This window comes from Clytia hemisphaerica, unplaced genomic scaffold (assembly GCF_902728285.1).
Source record: "Clytia hemisphaerica strain Z4C2 unplaced genomic scaffold, Clytia hemisphaerica genome assembly, whole genome shotgun sequence".
Classification (NCBI taxonomy): Eukaryota; Metazoa; Cnidaria; class Hydrozoa; order Leptothecata; family Clytiidae; genus Clytia; species Clytia hemisphaerica.
The window spans coordinates 591963-611183 of NW_027103430.1; the positions used below are offsets into that span (position 1 = coordinate 591963).

Here is a 19221-nt window from a genome sequence, read left to right on the forward strand (position 1 = left end):
AATTTGTAGTGGAACGAGTGTCTGGAACGAAGAAGAACAAATTAGTGGCAAAACAATGGAGCTTTGACGTCACTCGCGCGGCAAGTTACACACTCATTATTTGTTAATCCCATCAGGCGATGGCAGTTTGGGCGGCTGGCGTTCTCTAATTCTCCAATCAGCATCCGATCATTTTGAATGAAAACAAAGAAGTGCGCGCTATCAGTGAATGTTATCGTGACATGTTATGACAGAAAGTATGATTGATAAACTTGCTGGAGTTATCAAAACAAATTTGTTGTCAAGGAGATTTCACAGTAAGTGAATACAGGCCAGATATCAACAAGTCCCATGTTTTAACCAATCGTCCCAAGTTAGAGCAGTTGACGGTACAAAAGTTTTCTTTTTGATTTCCCAAACATTCGCTTCATGCATTCACTTCCATAATAATTTATCAATTGGATTTCCGGTCAGTCGGGTTCATCATATACATAATGTTTGTTCTCCCAAACAACTAAAACAATCTGGGGTGAGTAGGTGTGGTGGTGGTGATCTAGTGAGTGTAAGTGAGTGTTCAATCAATTTTGCTTAATGTTTGACATTTAAAAAAGTAAATATGCTATATTTATATTACCTTACTTGTCAAACATTAAGCAAACTTGACCGAACACTCACTTACACTCACTAGATTCACCGCACCAATCACACCAGATCACACCAATCTTCCTTGAAATTTTGCCTTCCAAATATTGGATTCACACAACTGGACTAGCCCATCTTAACTGTTAGAATAATTTAATCTTCTAATCTTCTCTTAGATAAAAAAGAATAAATATACAATCAAATGCTATGGTGAAGAGGTGAAAGAATTTTAATGCACCATAAAGTGCCCCTTGATTTCACAACCATGATACAATGCACAGTTCTTCCAATGCACACACAGACTTGAGGATTAATTCAAAATATAAATTATTAGTGGACACACCAGCACAAAATCGCACTGCAGGCACAAAAAATAAAAGCAAGAAAGTTAGACATTATTCTTTGGCCATAGAAAACGACAAAGAAGAAGAGATGGCATCAGATAATGCACCTTTACTAAATTCTCAATCAGACAGCAACTTTGATGAAGATGATTATCTATCAGAGAGGAACCGTAAAAATTATGGTCTCTATTCTGGTGACAGCAGTGGTAAGAAGAAGGATGATGGCTGCTGTGGAAAATTTATTTGGTGTATATGTGGTGGGTGTTTTCAAGTGTGTGGAAGGTGAGAATTTCCCAGGTTTTGTTAAAAATAACAAACTATTTCTTTGGTGCATAACTGTGAATTAGGATGGACCTATACATTTTATATTATTTTGACAGAGTGAAAGCAATTTACAGATATGGTAGTAACAAAGCCTTCGTTTTGCTTTTACTCATTAGGATGGACCTATACATGTTATATTATTTTGACAGAGTGAAAGCAATTTGCAGATATGACAGCCTTAGTTTTGTTTTTACATATTAGGTTGAACAAGATATTTCATATTATTTTGACAGAGTAAAAGCAATCTGCAGATATGACAGCAACAATGCCTTCGTTTTACTTTTACTCATTAGAATAGAGCTATACATTTTTATATTCTTTTGATAGTAAAAGCAATCTGCAGATATGACAGCCTTCGTTTTGCTTTTACTCATTAGGATGGACCTATACATTTTATATTATTTTGACAGAGTGAAAGCAATTTGCAGATATGGCAGCAACAATGCCTTCGTTTTGCTTTTACTCATTAGGGATAGACCTATACATTTTATATTATTTTGACAGAGTGAAAGCAATCTGCAGATATGGCAGCAACAATGCCTTCGTTTTGATTTTACTCATTAGGATGGACCTATACATTTTATATTATTTTGACAGAGTGAAAGCAATCTGCAGATATGGCAACAACAATGCCTTAGTTTTGCTTTTACTCATTAGAATAGAGCTATACATTTTTATATTCTTTTGATAGTAAAATCAATCTGCAGATATGACAGCAACAATGTCTTCGTTTTGCTTTTACTCATTAGGATGGATCTATACATTTTTATATTCTTTTGATAGTAAAAGCAATCTGCAGATATTGCAGCAACAATGCCTTCGTTTTGTTTTTACTCATTAGGATGGACCTATACATTTTATATTATTTTGACAGAGTAAAAGCAATCTGCAGATATGACAGCCTTCGTTTTGCTTTTACTCATTAGGATGGACCTATACATTTTATATTATTTTGACAGAGTGAAAGCAATCTGCAGATATGGCATCAACAATGCCTTTGTTTTGCTTTTACTCATTAGAATGGACCTATACATTTTATATTATTTTGACAGAGTAAAAGCAATCTGCATATATGGCAGCAACAACGCCTTCGTTTTGCTTTTACTCATTAGGATGGACCTATACATTTTATATTATTTTGACAGAGTAAAAGCAATCTGCAGATATGGCAGCAACAATGCCTTCGTTTTGCTTTTACTCATTAGGATGGACCTATACATTTTATATTATTTTGACAGAGTGAAAGCAATCTGCAGATATGGCATCAACAATGCCTTTGTTTTGCTTTTACTCATTAGAATGGACCTATACATTTTATATTATTTTGACAGAGTAAAAGCAATCTGCAGATATGGCAGCAACAATGCCTTCGTTTTGCTTTTACTCATTAGGATGGACCTATACATTTTATATTATTTTGACAGAGTAAAAGCAATCTGCAGATATGGCAGCAACAATGCCTTCGTTTTGCTTTCACTCATTAGAATGGACCTATACATTTTATATTATTTTGACAGAGTAAAAGCAATCTGCAGATATGGCAGCAACAATGCCTTCGTTTTGCTTTTACTCATTAGGATGGACCTATACATTTTATATTATTTTGACAGAGTAAAAGCAATCTGCAGATATGACAGCAACAATGCCTTCGTTTTGCTTTTACTCATTAGGATGGACCTATACATTTTATATTATTTTGACAGAGTAAAAGCAATCTGCAGATATGGCAGCAACAATGCCTTCGTTTTGCTTTTACTCATTAGGATGGACCTATACATTTTATATTATTTTGACAGAGTAAAAGCAATCTGCAGATATGGCAGCAACAATGCCTTCGTTTTGATTTTACTCATTAGGATGACCCTATACATTTTATATTATTTTAACAGAGTGAAAGCAATTTGCAGATATGGCAGCAACAATGCCTTCATTTTGCTTTTACTCATTAGGATGGACCTATACATTTTATATTATTTTGACAGAGTGAAAGCAATCTGCAATAATGGCATCAGCAATGCCTTCGTTTTGCTTTTACTCAATCTAATAAAACTAGAAATTTTATTATCTCATTAACAAAGTAATTTCAATCTAGGGGGTACTGACCCATAGCCGGATGATGGTGTCTTATTTTGAATCTCAAATAAACTCGTACCTAATACCATATTTAGGAAGGGATGGGTATATCTCTCACTTACTGAATTTTGTCTTTTGGTTGTTGTATTGTTGTTAGGATTTTCCAATTGTCAAACAAAATTGAATTATTTACCGAAGGAAAATCCCGAGAATGCATTTTATTTAACCGAAATATGCTTATTGATTTTCTGATTATATAATTTTGAAAAATCTATATTACATCATAATTTTTTTACTCAGTCCAAGTGGTATTATAACCATTATATTTATGTGTCATCTAGAGATTATTTATATACAAATCAGTCTAATAGTGTGTAATTATATTTATATTTATACGGACTTACTTATGTTATTTTAAGCTCTTGATTCTCGTTAATGATAAATCTTCTTTTTAGGGGGTTTGTAAAATTGTTCTCAAGTGAACCTGAATATGAACCAAGAAGAGTCAGATTTGGACAAAAGGTTTGTTGAAAGCTACATAGGTGACATTGTACTGATGGAGAGAGCAACATTTTTTTTCTTGCGACAGTTTGCCGGCCAAGCATAAAAAAGAGTTTGAAGAATCTCAATACAAAAACCACTGTTACCTCTTCTATTGTTTTGCGATTTTAACTAACATCTACTTTACTTTTGTATATCATTAAGGGCTCGTCTTTTGGGCTAACAAAACGACCATGGTTTGCGAAAACCCCTTGAATCTGCTACAAAATAGATCAGTAAATTAGTAGCTGATATTATTTAATTTTCCACTGACTAGCCACCACCTACCTCCCTATAATCTATAAATTTATGACTTGAATTGTTAGAACTTTGTAACATAAATTATTGTCTTCTTGTCTTTTTTGTAGCCATCAGGGAATTTCTCGCGGAATATCATTCGTAACCAGAAATATTCTGTCATCACCTTCATCCCTCTGGTAAGCTTCCAGAACTCAACAGTCAACCTCGTCTCGTGTATTCCAGGCTTTATTTACGATACTGATGGATGTCAGATCTAGCACTATCAGTAAGCATCAAAAAGCCGGTCAACAGCGAATTACTCAACAAAAGCTGACCAGGAAAAGCAACACATGGCTCTACTTTATCATTTGCAGCTTCATTGTCAGAAGATACTCAATGATATTCCCAATTATCGGCGATCCAAAAAATATCTGCAATCTGATTGGTTAAAAAGATTACAATATATCTTGTATTTTACATGTAAAAATGTAAATTGACGAAAAGATGTTGTTGCATTGTAGCGGTAGAAGCAATCTAACGTCGCTTTGCTACAAAAGTGTCCTCCAACACAAAAAGTGCATTTTTTGGGTCACTGATAAGTTATCAAACATTTGCTCGTACAATATGGAAATATTTCACTCGTTCCGGATCTCGTCTCGGAACTCGTAAAATATTTCTCATATTGTACTCGCAACTGTCCGATAACTATTACCTATAATTATATGCGATTACATTCATTGCATTATTCTGGCAACAGCTTATCAATTGAAAAATATCTTTATATTATTTTTGTTAATTTTTAGGTACTATTTCATCAATTCAAATATTTCTTGAATCTGTTTTTCTTGTGTGTTGCATTGACACAATTCGTACCTTCGTTGCGTGTTGGACCATTGTATGCATACTGGGCACCTTTGGTAAGTCAGTTAGCTTTTTAGGGGACTTATAATGAATTTACACGTAAGATTTTTTCTCGGCGTACGGTATTTTCAGGCTGTCTCTAAAACAAACTTTTGCTGGGCCCTCGCCATTTACTGACTTTCATTCAATGCCATCTTTTTCTAAGAACTTCAATCTTAAGAACATTTTGAGAACCATTGCAGACTCAAAGTTCAATGATAGACACGAAATAGCTAATTTAAGCCTGCTCGAGGCCAATAATGCAATATAGTCAGCAAATTAAGCAATTAAGAATATTTTAAAACAATTATGAGTATGAAAATAATAAGTATGAAAAACAATATGAACGTCATGAAAAAATGAAACCAGCCGAGCTTTAGCTATAATTTACTGGCTTCTAAAAAAGTGTTTCAAAGTATGACATTTTTATATGATTTAACTTTGAATATTTTCAATAATTTCCTTGCAAAAATATCATCGTTGTTTTTACCTATAGGGTTTTGTGTTGTTTGTGACTTTGATGAAAGAAGCTTATGACGATATCAAGCGATATTTACGCGACAAGAAAGAAAATGCACAAAAATACAAGAAAATTACTTCCAACGGTACGTTATTCTAGTTTTGAATGATCTCTACGTATTGTTAAGAAGATTTCTCTGAATCCAATACTGTTTTTCAAATAATTGTTTGAGAATAAATTTCTTGTCAACCTTTTGTCATCTCTGATATCTGAGAATAGGTAAGACAGGAAATTTTTGCAAAACTTTCTGCATAGAATAAGTCTTCAGAGACCAACAGATTTTTGAAAGTTTGATATTTTATCTTCTTTTTAGGTGTCAAAACTGTGGCAAGTTCGGATATTGAAATTGGAGATTTGATATTGGTCGAAAAGGTAGGATCCAATTAATGAACCTTAGTAATCTTTGGCGACGGTCGAGAGACTAAATAAATGATTATGTTCTCCTTTTGGCACTGATGTTTCATTAAAATATGAAATGTTATACTGAATTCGAAACTTTTTATAAACGTACATCTCTTTTCTTGTTTAAGAATCAAAGAGTTCCAGCTGACATGATTTTTCTGAGGACTACAGATAAAACTGGTAAATATTACAAAAGAAATATTATTGATGAGCAATATCTTGCTTTTCAAACCTCGCTTTAAAGACTTGTTTCAAGAATTGGTTGCCTACTGTCGCCAAGGTGTCTGTGCTTTAAACCAGGGGCTTTGAATCCCTGCTCCTTCCAATATGTCCCAATCAGTTGTGCCGTAGTCTGTGGACCCCGTGAAAAGAATCAAAAGACTGTCGAAAAGTACTAGATTACTGGGCTATCCATATAAGATATCGATATTTTCTACCTTGCTTGTTACAGTTTTTAGACTGTAGAGAAGCGCCTTAAAATTTTGTTACCATCTATGAAAAAGATTCCTCAAACTTGTCCTGATTGATTAATAAAAAAGAATTTTTGCTAAAAACGATTTTTCATTTATATTGCATATTAATACATATTTTTCAAAACAATCACCAATAGACGAATAATCCTAACGAATGTGTCATATGTTTAGGGACGAATTTCATTCGAACTGATCAGATGGATGGGGAGACTGACTGGAAACTTCGCATTGCAGTGCCCACGTGCCAACGTCTTCCTACAGATGAGGTTTTCATATTAAAATTATGTATTTTACATTTCTGCTCAATTCCATCAAAAATAACAACTAGAAGCAATGGTTCCCTAAGTTTTAAAAGGTTTAAGTAGCTTTTCGATCATTTTTAATCTTATATCTGTGATCAGCTGACTATAATATTTGAACCAAGAACTACTCCTAATTTGTAAAATTCTTTAAACTCAGAAATGCGTTTTCTTTTTTGGTAGGATTTGCTTCACATCAATGCGTTTGTGTATGCGGAGAAACCTGAGAAAGATATTTACAACTTCATTGGTACATTTTGTAAGGTAAAGATATTCTTTTTTTGGTTCCTATCAAACTGTTCTCGAATACACACAACATTAAGTTGGTGTAATTAACTTCAAAGAGCCACTGAGAATCTGGTATTGACCGGTATTCGGTACTTGTCGGAACTTTGAGAAGGAAGAAACATACTTGAGAATTCTTTTACACAAAATTTTTAGGTGGTGTGGTTAGAACAAATAAAAAACTCTTAAATTCACAAAGAGCTCAACAAAAGTTTTATAAAGATAGCTTCATAATGAATGTTCCTGACAAAGCAGATATGAGATGGAGTTTTTATAATATAAGATACTTTTTTTAATAATTGGTCATTTGAAGTAATAAAAACGACGCGTTCTTTAGAAAAAGTCACAAAATTGTTTTATTACTGGTTATAACGACCAACCAAATCAAATAAGAGCTTGTAAAAACTCTATCTCGTCCCTGTTAAAGAAGTTTTATCCTCCTTTTCGTTGCAGGATAACGGAGAACGTGAAGACGTTTCGCTTAATGTGGAAAATACTTTGTGGGCAAACACCGTTGTCGCTACTGGTAACTAGCTATGACCTTTATAAACTATGCACCAAGCTTTATCCGCCATCTTTGATCGGAGTTTTTTTTGGAAGTCAAGATAGTGCATATAGACAATCTCAAATCCAAAAAAGACTTGTAGTATGAAAATAAGGGCCAAAATGGCCAAGAAGAAATCACCAGGCCAAATAGATCAGACCTTTACATTACCCCTCAATTAATAGAACTTATTGTTGATATTTTCAGGAGAAGCTATCGGCGTGGTGATCTACACTGGCAATGAAACGAGAAGTGTCATGAACACATCTTATCCAAAAACTAAGGTTTATATTTACGCAAATAACGTAGACAAGAGTACTTCTGGCTGAACTTTTGCTTTTTGATTATTTTTGATGACGCTGAGTTTAGTGAAGAAGACTACCAGCACTTGGCGAGGTCGTTATTTCGAAAGAAAAACAACAACAAAACACTTGGGTTCTATAATTAAGAGTGGGAAATTAACATAGATTGTTTTATGAACCGCCTGAGCAAAAGTTCCAAATTGAGAGCTGCGAAACAGGGCTACTTAATTGTATCATCCAGCCTGAACCCCGAGCCACAAATAACGCAACTCTCCTCTTATTCTAAGTTAAACGACCGATCTTTCCCTGATTTGTTGTCATATTTTTTCTCTTCTCATATTTTAGTTTGGTTTGCTCGATTCGGAGTTAAATAATCTGACGAAAGTTCTATTTTGTTTGGTATTGGCATTATCGCTTACACTCGTTTGCCTTAAGGTTTGTTTTTCATCAGTTTTATGACTTTCAACCCTTTAAATACTCTCACTCTGATCAGAGGAATGTTAAAAGATGGAAAAACAGCTTTTCTGATTGCTCAAAGTTCAACGATCACTTCTATTGAAAATTATATTGTAAAAACGTTGATTATTATCGGTATGGAAAGGTTTTGTGACTCAAATTGTCATACCCGCGTTGAGGAAACTAAAACGCCAGGCTTCAGAGGGCTGAAATATCATTGACCGTCCAGGTTATAGGGCAATAACGTCATTTGCGGCCCGCTCGGAATTCGATTGAAGACATTGCATTGAAGCGAAAAGACTTGGATGACGCTAGAAAAAAAACCTTGTTTGGATCTCCGATATGGATAATAATAGTAATAGTGTTCAGTTTTCGTTCGTTGTTGTCGACCTCAAACTTAACGCTATTGTTATATTAGGTCATTAAACGAAAGTCCAGAAAAGACAGCTCGCCATACAAATCGGACGGTTTCTGCATAATTTGACGATAAAAATGAAAATTAGTTTTTCCTTTTTCGCCGATTACTAGTTAAATTTTTAAGAATAAGGATCAATTTTTTTACCAATGTATAGCAAAAGAAATTCTTAACGCAATGCTATTAAATTGATTATTGTAAAACTGTCAGAAATCGAGTAAAATGAAGATCAATTTATAATTTTCTCGAGCTCTAGCTTTCCATATAATGGCGCGGTCATGATGCCGTTATATCAGTAGAATCGCTAGGAAATTCTGAGCAAGAAGATATAGGTACCATTTCGTATAGGAGAGGTGTACCCAATATATAATAAGCCCTAAAAGTTTGTGCATAATCAGGCCTGAAACAAAAGAATTTTGTGACAACACGCTAATTATGTAGATTTTTTAAAGCGACAACAAAAGAAACCTATTTTTAAAACTCGACATAAACTTCCTTAGGGGCAAGGCCTGGTATATGGCGAGCCGTTTTTCCATTGTTTTCAAGAAACTGTTTTTACATCTCTTTACAGTCTTGACATTCCTTTGCTCTTAGTCTTATCTCCCCTGTAACGCTGGTTGGCTTCAATTACTCAAATTAGAGCTTTGAAGCTGAAAGCTGAACTTTTAAAAATCAGGGGACCTACCTGACCTAACTAGGCTGACTCTGGTTTTTATTCTACGCCAAATCTTTCAAATGAGTTGTTTCTTTCTTATTCTTGTTAAGTGTGTATCACTAAGGGTTTTGTCATAATGTCTTCGATTAAATTGTTCTACTGAGCAGCCATAGAAAGATTCTAAAGACATTTCTTTATCGTTTCCATGGCGGCAGGGTTTCGAAGGAGCTTGGTATAAATCTCTCATCCGATTCACCATTCTCTTCTCTTACATCATTCCAATCAGGTAACGTTTCTTTTCATCGTGTCATTCCAATCGTTGTTAGTTCACTTTCAACATAACTTAAAAGCACTTTCCGGTTTTTTCAGCTACCGGTTCATTTTATCTACCCTTTTGGCGCAGGATCTTCTTTCTAGACAAATGAAAAACAAACCGTCTTCACTGTAAAAAAAAACACAAACTGAAGATATTAAGCAGATATTCAATAGGTAAAAGTTGGTTATTGAGATTTATTAACCCGAGGTGATGTAATATTCAACGAGGCGAAGCCGAGTTGAATATACATCACCGAGGGTTAATAAATCCAATAACCAACGAAAACCTATTGAATATATGTTTTATTATATACCTAAGGCAAAAACAAAACATTAATTATGTTAATAGTCGAGCGTTTCACTTAAAACACTCCCATAATCGAACGTTCGAATGTTTTTCTTTTTTAATGATTTTCTTAATTACTTTGAATCATAAAATTTGTTCATGAAATTGACGATCGATTTAGTTTAATGAATTTCTTTGATGCAACAAGAGCGATAAAAAAAATCAAACTTTGAAAACAAAAGTTGAAAAAAAATTCTACCGTGGTATAATAGCCATGGTATATCAGGAATTATTCAATGGCTGTTTTTGCCTACAGGTATATAATAATGATAATTATTTGATTCATTTTAGTTTGAGGATCAATCTGGACATGGCGAAACTGGTCTACTCTTGGTTCATATCTCGAGATGATGAGATACCGGACACAGTTGTCCGGACAAGCACCATACCGGAAGAGTTAGGCCGGATATCGTACCTTCTGACCGACAAAACGGGGACGTTGACGCAGAACGAAATGGTGTTCAAGAAACTTCATTTGGGAACCGTCTCTTTTGGTCAAGACTCGATGGATGAAGTTCGCACCTATTTACATTCTGTTTATGCGAATCCCACCAAAACGGAATCGTCCACTTCGAAGAAAACTGTAAGAACAATTCACTAACGACACAGTGAGCCCTAAAGTGATAATTTTGTTTTTGATAACATTCAATAGAAACATTTATTGTAAAAGTTACATTCACGATACAGTTAACTCAAGGAAGTATCACTTTAATTGATAAAATATCTTTAAATGTTAGAAAAAAGGTTTCTCCGTTTGTTAAAAGTATTTTAGTGAAAACATTACTTTCATTGATAATAGAATGTGCTCGCTTTCAGATAATACAACTTTTCCGCTTTTAGATCAAACGCACTGTGGTGACACGAGTATACGAAGCCGTGAAAGCGCTTGCTTTATGTCACAACGTCACACCCGTGGTTGATGAGAACACACCAAGAAGTGCCACACCTGAAATCAATGGTCATATCGAACTGAAAGAGACCGGTGGAACGTCCGATATCGTTTACCAAGCATCCAGTCCTGATGAGGTATCACTTATTCTTCTTTGAGTCCTCATTTCCGCCTTCTCTTTCCTCGCTTTTTAGGAAAGAAAGAATACTTTGGTCTAGGCTTTTTTAACAAGTGTTTGAACTGTCGTATAGGCGTAGTGGTATAGTGGTTATCATCCTTGATTCCCGCCTGGGAGGCCCGAGTTCGATACCCACCGTGCCACTACGATTCACTTGGCAAGCGAATATACCTTTCGCCATGGTTTACCCACGCTATATGAGAGCGATTTTAGACTGGCATTGTGACGTGCCGTGGCACTCATTAGGTTCGGCCTCGTGTGAGCATCGCTCTCCCAGTGTCCTTCTAATGTCATGGTATACACGCGTCTGTCAAGTCGCAGTGCCTGTCAGCGTTATGATTCCTACTCCTTCGGGATTAGGACCCATCCCGATGATTCTGAGGGCATTATATCCATCAATCTTTGAACTGTAAACTTTCTACTGTCGTTTCACAAGAGGCTGTAAGATATAATATACGAATGAGGGTCTTAGATTGACTCAATATTACTCCGCTACTCTCTGCATGTACGCAGATGGCAGGATTAAGAAGTTTAAAAAAAGAAATTCTCTGATGTTTTATTGATAAATGATACACACAGTAATTAATCTCATTCCACCACAAGTCTCTTAGAGAGTTTTTCAAGTTGACTAAGTTACATAGCTTCCGCCATTATGGAAGCAAACGTTCGAATTGCGTAAGGCGTGGCCTCTACAGGGTTACATAGCATGAAAAACCGCTATAAACATTACCATTTTGTGCTTTATTTTAGGGAGGGGGTCACTTTGCAATTTTTCGGAAGAATCACACCGATAGAATTTTATAATGACCCCTCCCCCATTTTATGAAAATTTCCTGAAAAAATGCCAAAAAGTGCCAAAACCTTCATTTTCCTAGGGTTTTTTGGGAAAATCGCCCGAAATCACTTAATATTGACACTACGCATTTTCTCCCAGAGTACCAACCCCCCCTGTTTATCCCTCCTACAATTAAGCACAAAAGAGTAGGACGTTATTATTATTGATGATCATTCTTGTAGGTGGCGCTTGTGACATGGACGGAGAGCATTGGCTTGACTCTCATCCACCGTGATTTGAATGAAATCCACCTCCGATCGCCTGTCGGTGATACGTTGAAATATAGAGTTCTTCAAGTGTTTCCTTTCACTTCGGAAACCAAACGTATGGGTATCATTGTAAAAGTGAGATATGTTATTTTAAGCTTTTGATTTTGATTTGAGATGATAAATGAATGAAGTTTTGCCATAGTGTGCAAGTAACCATTTTTTTTTCAGTTCTTCAAATTTTCCATCTTTATTGCGAGAATCGACCGCTGATTGTTACAATTTCATATATATATTTTTTTTAGATAAAAGTCTCTTTCAAGAAATTTAATGGTCAAAAATTTAAAATGTTTTGGAAAAGTCTTCAAGATTTTTACAATTTGTTTTCAAAATTCCTTCCCCTCTTGTCAATTAGATGTCTCCCTTATTCGCGAATTAGTTCTCTACTACACAATAAATTTGTTGATTGCCCCATCCCATACATAGATATCTTATATACAACACTAAATAGAGCTACTCTGTATTTTCCAAGCAACGGCAAGTGGAGCAAAATAAAGCGCCATCTTTGCTGAAAGTAGGTCACAGTAGGTCACAGTTCGGTACCGGCAATTTGTTCAACCAAGCAAAAAAACCTGAATGGCGCGAAGCGACGAGGCGATAGATAGGCTTGATCGACCAAATTGCCGGCACCGAGCTATGGTCTACTTATCAAAGATGGCGGATTATTTTGCTTCAGTTAGGGACGGTGTAGCTCTAACTAGTATAAGATCGATGGCTATTTGTAATAAACACTGACCACCTTCACGCCCACCTCTTTTTCTCCTCAGGATCTGGACACTGGCGAAATCTTGTTTTACATGAAGGGAGCAGACGCAGTCATGCAAAACCACGTCAATTACAACGATTGGTTGGAAGAAGAGGTACAACTCTTTCTTGCGTTATTCGAGTTTCAACTCTTCAAGTTATTCCGGTTACAACTCTTCTAGTTATTCCGGTTCCAACTCTTTCTTGAGTTATTCGGGTTACTACTCTTTCCTGAGTTATTCCGGCTACAATTCTTTGAATTATTCGATTTACAACTCATTTTGGGTTATTCGAGTTTTTTTGAGATATTCGAGTGACAATCCTTTTGATTTATTCGAGTTGCAACTTTTTTTAGTCATTCAAGTTATAACTCTTTTGAGTCAGTGGAGCCACAACTTCTTTTTGAGATATTCTAGCTACAACCAAATATTCGAGTTAGAACTCTTTTTAGTTATTCGGGTCACAACTCTTCAAGTTATTCGAGTTATAACCCTTTGGAGTTATTGAGTTACTTGAGCTATAATGCTCTGAGTGGCTAGAGTTACAACTCCTTTAATTATTCGAGTTACAATTCTATGATTTATTCGAGTCGTAGCTTTTATGAGTTATTTAAGTTTTAACTCCATGAGTTATTTAAGTTCTTTGTTGATCTACTCGCTCTAAATGTTTTTGTCACAAACATTAATTTTTTCCATTCTTTTCTTTCATCTGCAAGTGTGGAAACATGGCCAGAGAAGGGTTGCGTACCCTGGTTGTCGCCAAAAAATCGTTGACTGAAGAACAATTTCAAGACTTTGAAGTATGTATGATTTTGAGCAGACCCTTCGTGCGGTACCTTTATTTCGTACCGCTTCAAGTATATTAGTTATTCTGTCAACAGTCAGGGACATCTAACAATTAGGCTATGATAGCCATTTCGGATGTTGGTCTAATGTATATCCTAGTTAGGATATTCATGACTTACTTAGGATATTGACAAAATACTAACTTAACAGGTAACATCCGCGTCAATGTAACTTTATAAATTTTTTATTTGGTCAAAGAAGAGTTTCTTGAGAGAAAAATTTGTCCTCTTTTAGAGCAGAGTGAAAAGATAAAGGATTATTTTGTATCTATAAAACCTGCATTTTACCAAAAATTCAACACGCTGATCTTCTTCAATCTTTTTCTATGAACTCCTTTTATGGTAGAGAACATTTTCTGCCAAATTTCAAGTCCATATCTTTTCTAGATCAAAAGTTATGCAAGGCTGGTGGAAAACACCCCCCCCCCCTTGAGAATACAAAATCCGAAAAAGCCTGATAATAATAGGGTTAAAGCACTGTATTCTGATAAAATTAGCTGAGTCAGCAAAACTTCAAACCCAAATATCTCGTGATTTGGCCATCAAAACCCTACAAACATCGAAACCCTATAAACCATACCATTATCAGGTAGTACGTGTCAAGGTTTACCTTTTGAGCCTGGTTTGAAAATCTTACTGAGGAGCTTATGACGACACCAGATGACGGATTTTCGGTTATTGGGACCATTACACGGGGGTCTAATAGACAAATACCAAAACAAACACCATTTTCGTTTTCTCCTTTTCATGATTTTTCAGATAGAATAGTTGAAATTTATTTTTGATAAATTAAAAAAATCTTAATTGCAGGGGTTGTACTGAAAACTGACGTCATCATAAAATGCCCCAAAAAGGGTCCAAAAACTTTCGAATCGACTGCGGGGTGGTTGTTTTTTTGGTATTTCTTTGGACCATTCAGCCATAAAATCTAATTCTACCGGACTACTAGTTAAATTATTTTGAAAAAAGTAGCCTTTATTTTCAATAGCCTTATGTTTTACATCATTTCTTTTAGTATCGTTACAATCAAGCGAAGTTATCAGTTGAAGATCGGGCAGTGAAAGTGTTGAAAGTTGAAGAAAGTCTCATCTATGATATGGAGTTGTTGTGTTTGACGGGTGTCGAAGATAAACTACAACAGGATGTCAAACCCACCCTCGAATTGCTGAGAAATGCTGGAATTAAGGTAAATTCCTTTTTTTTTAGAATGATGTTTTTCGTCTAACCTGTCTTAGACTGTTTGTTCCATAGAATAAAAGAATTATTTTTCTAATGGTTTCCTTTGCTTTTCAAAGTCTAGCTTGTTATAATGCACTTCAAAGTGTCTCGGCCTCAATACGTAGTTGCAGAAAGCTTTGACTTTTTTAATACTTAAATCTTATTAAATTTTTTTTCGCGAAATTAAAACTCGCGAAAACGCGTGTAGTTCCTGACTTGCGAAATTATATCTACCACAAAATGTTTAAAACCGTATTTTTGGCGGAGAAATTTTTAAAATCGTATTTTTGACGGAGAAATTTTTCAAAACTCTGACGGGGAGGTGCTCTCTTGCTTGTGTTGTACAAAACGGCGTAAAAGTGCGGATTATTCTAAGGATATACTGCAAATTAGAAAATTGAGCGAGAATAAAAGATTTACACTTTCACCATTGTGTTTTTCTTAGATTTGGATGTTGACGGGTGACAAGATGGAAACTGCAATCTGCATCGCTCAGTCCTCCCGACTTGTCGCAAAAACACAAAGCATCTATCAATTTAAATTGGTATAAACTTTTTTTGGAAAATGTTGATAAAATTTACTCTATCGAGAAATAAAGAACTAAGTTACAATTACTACACGGTGTTTCATGCTGGCGCAATACTATACACGTAGATTTTATTTGAACAAAATCTATTCTATAAAATTTCCCAGAATCATTTTCTGACCAATTTATACATTAAAAAAAAACGATGTTTTTTGGAAAATGATATTTTGAGTTTTATTAAAACTGTTAAATAAAATTTATTATACAAAATTTCCCAGGGTCACTTCTTTTGATGATTAAAGGTTTTGTTTTTAAATAAGAGTGATATCGTTTGCTTACTCATCAATTTTAATTCACAAGCTTTCTCACATTGAATTGGCATGAATGTGAAGCAAGATTGGTCAGAAAGAGGAAAAGAAAAACATTTTTTTGCTTGTCATAAGCATAATATAACAATAGCAAGACACTGACCTGATATGAAATATGTGTCTGGTATGAAACGGAAACACTTATGTAAAAATAAAACCTTTAAGCAATCTTTTTATTAGAAAAATGATATATATTCTTATCTGCTTCCAGGTGACGAATCGAGCGGAGGCGCATTTGGAATTGAACAGTTTTCGTCGGAAATGCGATCACGCACTCGTCATCAAAGGCGACTCCTTAGAGGTATGTTGTTCTCATGCAGTTTAAATTAGTTATTTTATTTCTGATATTTTCATTCCATGATATACATACCAAAAATAAAAAAATAAAGGCTCCTGTCCTGATTATTGACCAACTATTTCTTACAAATTGTCACAAGATCGATGGGTAGCAATGTTCATTCAAGCGAATGAAAAGGAATCAAAGAGGCTTTCGTTATCGCCCTCTTTCTCCTCCTCATCAAAAAAACATCCAACTCGACAGCAGCCACAATGTTCCAACCATTCTTTCGCAACGTAGTGTCTTGCATCTTGCATTACTTCACCCACAATCCTTTGCTTGGATTCCATATTGTCCGGTGTGAGATATTCAAACACATTGATGTCGGGTATCCAGAAATTCGGACATGATCTACTTCTCAAGTGACCATCCAAGTCTGTTAACAGCTCCCTAGATGAGAAAAAGTTACGCCTAAATTCCAAAGGAAACAATATATAACTGCTCGAATTAGAGGAATTTTCGAATCAACTGAGGTCTTGTAATACAATAGGAAGTTACTATAGAACAATTTCATTTCAAGATTTCGAAAAGAATTTTCAATGGAAAGGGTGCTTCATTGTTTCAAAAAGCAAGATTTTCATCGTTGTATAATGACTTACATAAAAAGTGTCTCCAAACAAGAGTCAGCCGTTTTCCAAAAAGACTTTGTTTTTCTTTCCACCAATCGATATAAAATGCACTTCAACGCGAACGTACATATCTTTCTTTCTTTGATGTCTCTCTTATTCACCTGTCTCTTCACAACAGCTTTGAAAGCGAGATACGCCGATTTTGCTGGTTGTGGAATATGCTTGGCTAATATGATTTCAGCTTGTGAAAATGAGTAACGCCATTCGAGACCAGGACTTTGACTAAACTTTGTGCATTCTGATTGTCCTGGAGAGAAAGATGACATTTTATATTTGGTTGCATTAAAAATTACATTTTTTAAAAGTGCTGATTTCTAAGGCCGGTCTCCACTTGCGCGCGCTGCGATCACACCTTTTGGCTTCAATCCTTTTTGCTTGGAAAAAAGATTACGTCATAAATATGTAGTGCGCTCGAGAAAAAAAAGTTAAATACATTTCAGCTTTTTTCAACCGTTACGTCAGATCGCGTTGACCTTTTGACCAATAGCGCGGAAGCTTTGCTCGAAAAAGTGCGATCGCAGCGCGCGCAAGTGGAGACAGGCCTTTCCCGTCGTCCTAATTTACCGTCATCCTCAGTCAGTCAGGATGTAGACAAATTAGAAGCTTATCATATCCGTCGCAGAAAGACACACACACATAAACTCGGTTATTTCCAACAGGAGGAGAAAATTTGTTGTAAAAAGTTCCATCTACCTTCAATAACTTTGATGAGTTGATTTGTTGACGACTTCGGTACCACGTGACATCCTAAACGTTTGATCTCCTCCAATGCTTCACGAGGTGGCCAGTTCTCGCGGTATTCCGATGTTAGAAAGCCTGAAATACGCAAATATAAGAGAAAAATTGCTCGATCAGTGCGTCTCCCATGGGCATACCTGCTATTGAGTTTAAGACGTGCTTTGTCACCTGAGTATCTTTTTTATATTGAGCTTCATTGGTTGATTGTTTGGCATTATTTTTGCATTTAGAGTGTTCTCGCGGTATTCCGATATTAGAAAACCATAGATGAACATTTTTAGAAGAACCTTAGACTACACATAATGTTGCTATTGAGTAAAAGACGTGCTTTACTATGTAGAATATCTTATTTTTGTTGATTTCATTGTTGATTGACTCAATCGTAATGTCGTATAAAAACATCAAATCTTCTTTGACCCGATGAAGATGAAAATAAGAATAAAATGATACCTTCTGCTTTGTTGGGCCAGGGTTTACAGTGTAGAGCAAGCGTGAAGTCGGCGTAAAAATATCTCCTTTTATTGCTTCGTCTCGTGCAATTGACCACCCCTTGGCATTTAGCTGATATATCCACCGTCAATGCTGGTCCATTGTTCTCCACAGTAATGATGAGGTTTTTGGATGAATTCTGCCATGGGAAAATCGATTCTAAATCTCTCACCCATCTTTTGGCTTGCATTGAATGAAGCAGGACTTGGCGGATTTTTTTCTTCCAGCGAAACGAGGATAGGATACTGCAGCCTTGGGTACCGATGTGTCTTTTCATACAGTAAGGATGCCAGTGTGTAAGGTAATCATCCTCTAACTTCAACCACAAGAATCCCGCTTGGTGATCATCTGGTGACTCTAGTATGGTGAACACATTCGCTTTGTCTCCATTGTGGTTCTCTCCTCCGATCCCTAATAAAGAAACGGTGAAATGTGAAATGGTTAGAAATATCGATTTCAACTCCCGTGTTGTGCAAACTTAATACTGAGTTTATGTATGTATGTTTTTCTACGACGGAGACGATAAGGTTTTTCTAGATCCAGACCAGCTGAGGACGACGATAAATTAGCTCTTTTACCGTCCTCGATATTGGGGGTCAGAACTGCGGGCTATTCCGAATCGCTTCAGTCACTTTACCGTCCTCAAAAGTGTAAATACATAAACTCGCTAATATGACGGAAGCGCGGTGGATTCTAAGATCGTACCCCTGATCTTAAAATGGGTTGTGGTCAGAATTGTGTTGAATCTCATAGCGTTGAATCCAACCAGACCTACCTACAGTGACACCATCAGGGACAAGCATAACGTCATGGTCCGTTGCTAAGATACTCGTTGATGGTAACATCTTACCAAAACCTTCTCTTAAACTTCCGGTCGGTAAGTACGTGAAAAAGAAGTCAGGGAACTCGAAATACAATGTTTCCAGTATGGAGACCATGAATCGATTCTCTTTCACTTTCTCGATATAATCCTATGAAGAATTAAATGAAGAAAGAAGTAATCAGTTCACGTATCAAATATTTTTGATTCCTAGACTGCTTACGCGAGAATAAATTATTTTGTTCTTTTGTCAAAAAGAACCTGATTCATGTCAAAAGACAAAAGA

At 35.7% G+C, this 19221-nt stretch overlaps 2 protein-coding genes across 3 annotated transcripts in view; one reads left to right on the forward strand and one right to left on the reverse strand.

Moving 5' to 3' along the window:
* The first annotated feature begins 791 nt into the window (after positions 1 to 791).
* Positions 792 to 19221, forward strand: part of LOC136797993 (probable phospholipid-transporting ATPase IIA) — a 41805-nt gene continuing 23375 nt past the window's right edge. Inside the window, exons 1-22 of one of the 2 annotated variants that reach the window (XM_067054583.1) lie at positions 792 to 839; positions 1034 to 1247; positions 3818 to 3884; positions 4271 to 4339; positions 4946 to 5059; positions 5539 to 5647; positions 5876 to 5934; positions 6093 to 6144; positions 6609 to 6703; positions 6920 to 7000; positions 7475 to 7547; positions 7773 to 7849; positions 8213 to 8302; positions 9609 to 9679; positions 10346 to 10637; positions 10895 to 11080; positions 12139 to 12300; positions 12990 to 13082; positions 13682 to 13765; positions 14826 to 14996; positions 15474 to 15572; positions 16134 to 16223. In XM_067054583.1, coding sequence (XP_066910684.1) covers positions 1054 to 1247; positions 3818 to 3884; positions 4271 to 4339; positions 4946 to 5059; positions 5539 to 5647; positions 5876 to 5934; positions 6093 to 6144; positions 6609 to 6703; positions 6920 to 7000; positions 7475 to 7547; positions 7773 to 7849; positions 8213 to 8302; positions 9609 to 9679; positions 10346 to 10637; positions 10895 to 11080; positions 12139 to 12300; positions 12990 to 13082; positions 13682 to 13765; positions 14826 to 14996; positions 15474 to 15572; positions 16134 to 16223 — 2328 coding nt within the window. In that variant the 5' untranslated portion in view covers positions 792 to 839; positions 1034 to 1053. Of the gene's footprint in view, positions 1248 to 3817; positions 3885 to 4270; positions 4340 to 4945; positions 5060 to 5538; positions 5648 to 5875; positions 5935 to 6092; positions 6145 to 6608; positions 6704 to 6919; positions 7001 to 7474; positions 7548 to 7772; positions 7850 to 8212; positions 8303 to 9608; positions 9680 to 10345; positions 10638 to 10894; positions 11081 to 12138; positions 12301 to 12989; positions 13083 to 13681; positions 13766 to 14825; positions 14997 to 15473; positions 15573 to 16133; positions 16224 to 19221 lie in introns of both variants that reach the window. The other variant, XM_067054581.1, reaches the window with a different exon arrangement.
* LOC136798017 (uncharacterized) lies at positions 16382 to 19205 on the reverse strand. Its single transcript, XM_067054609.1, has 6 exons — positions 19197 to 19205; positions 18891 to 19086; positions 18077 to 18526; positions 17582 to 17704; positions 16859 to 17135; positions 16382 to 16649 (listed from the first exon to the last, which is right to left on the reverse strand). Exons 1-6 carry the CDS (start codon positions 19203 to 19205, stop codon positions 16382 to 16384), a joined length of 1323 nt encoding a protein of 440 aa, XP_066910710.1.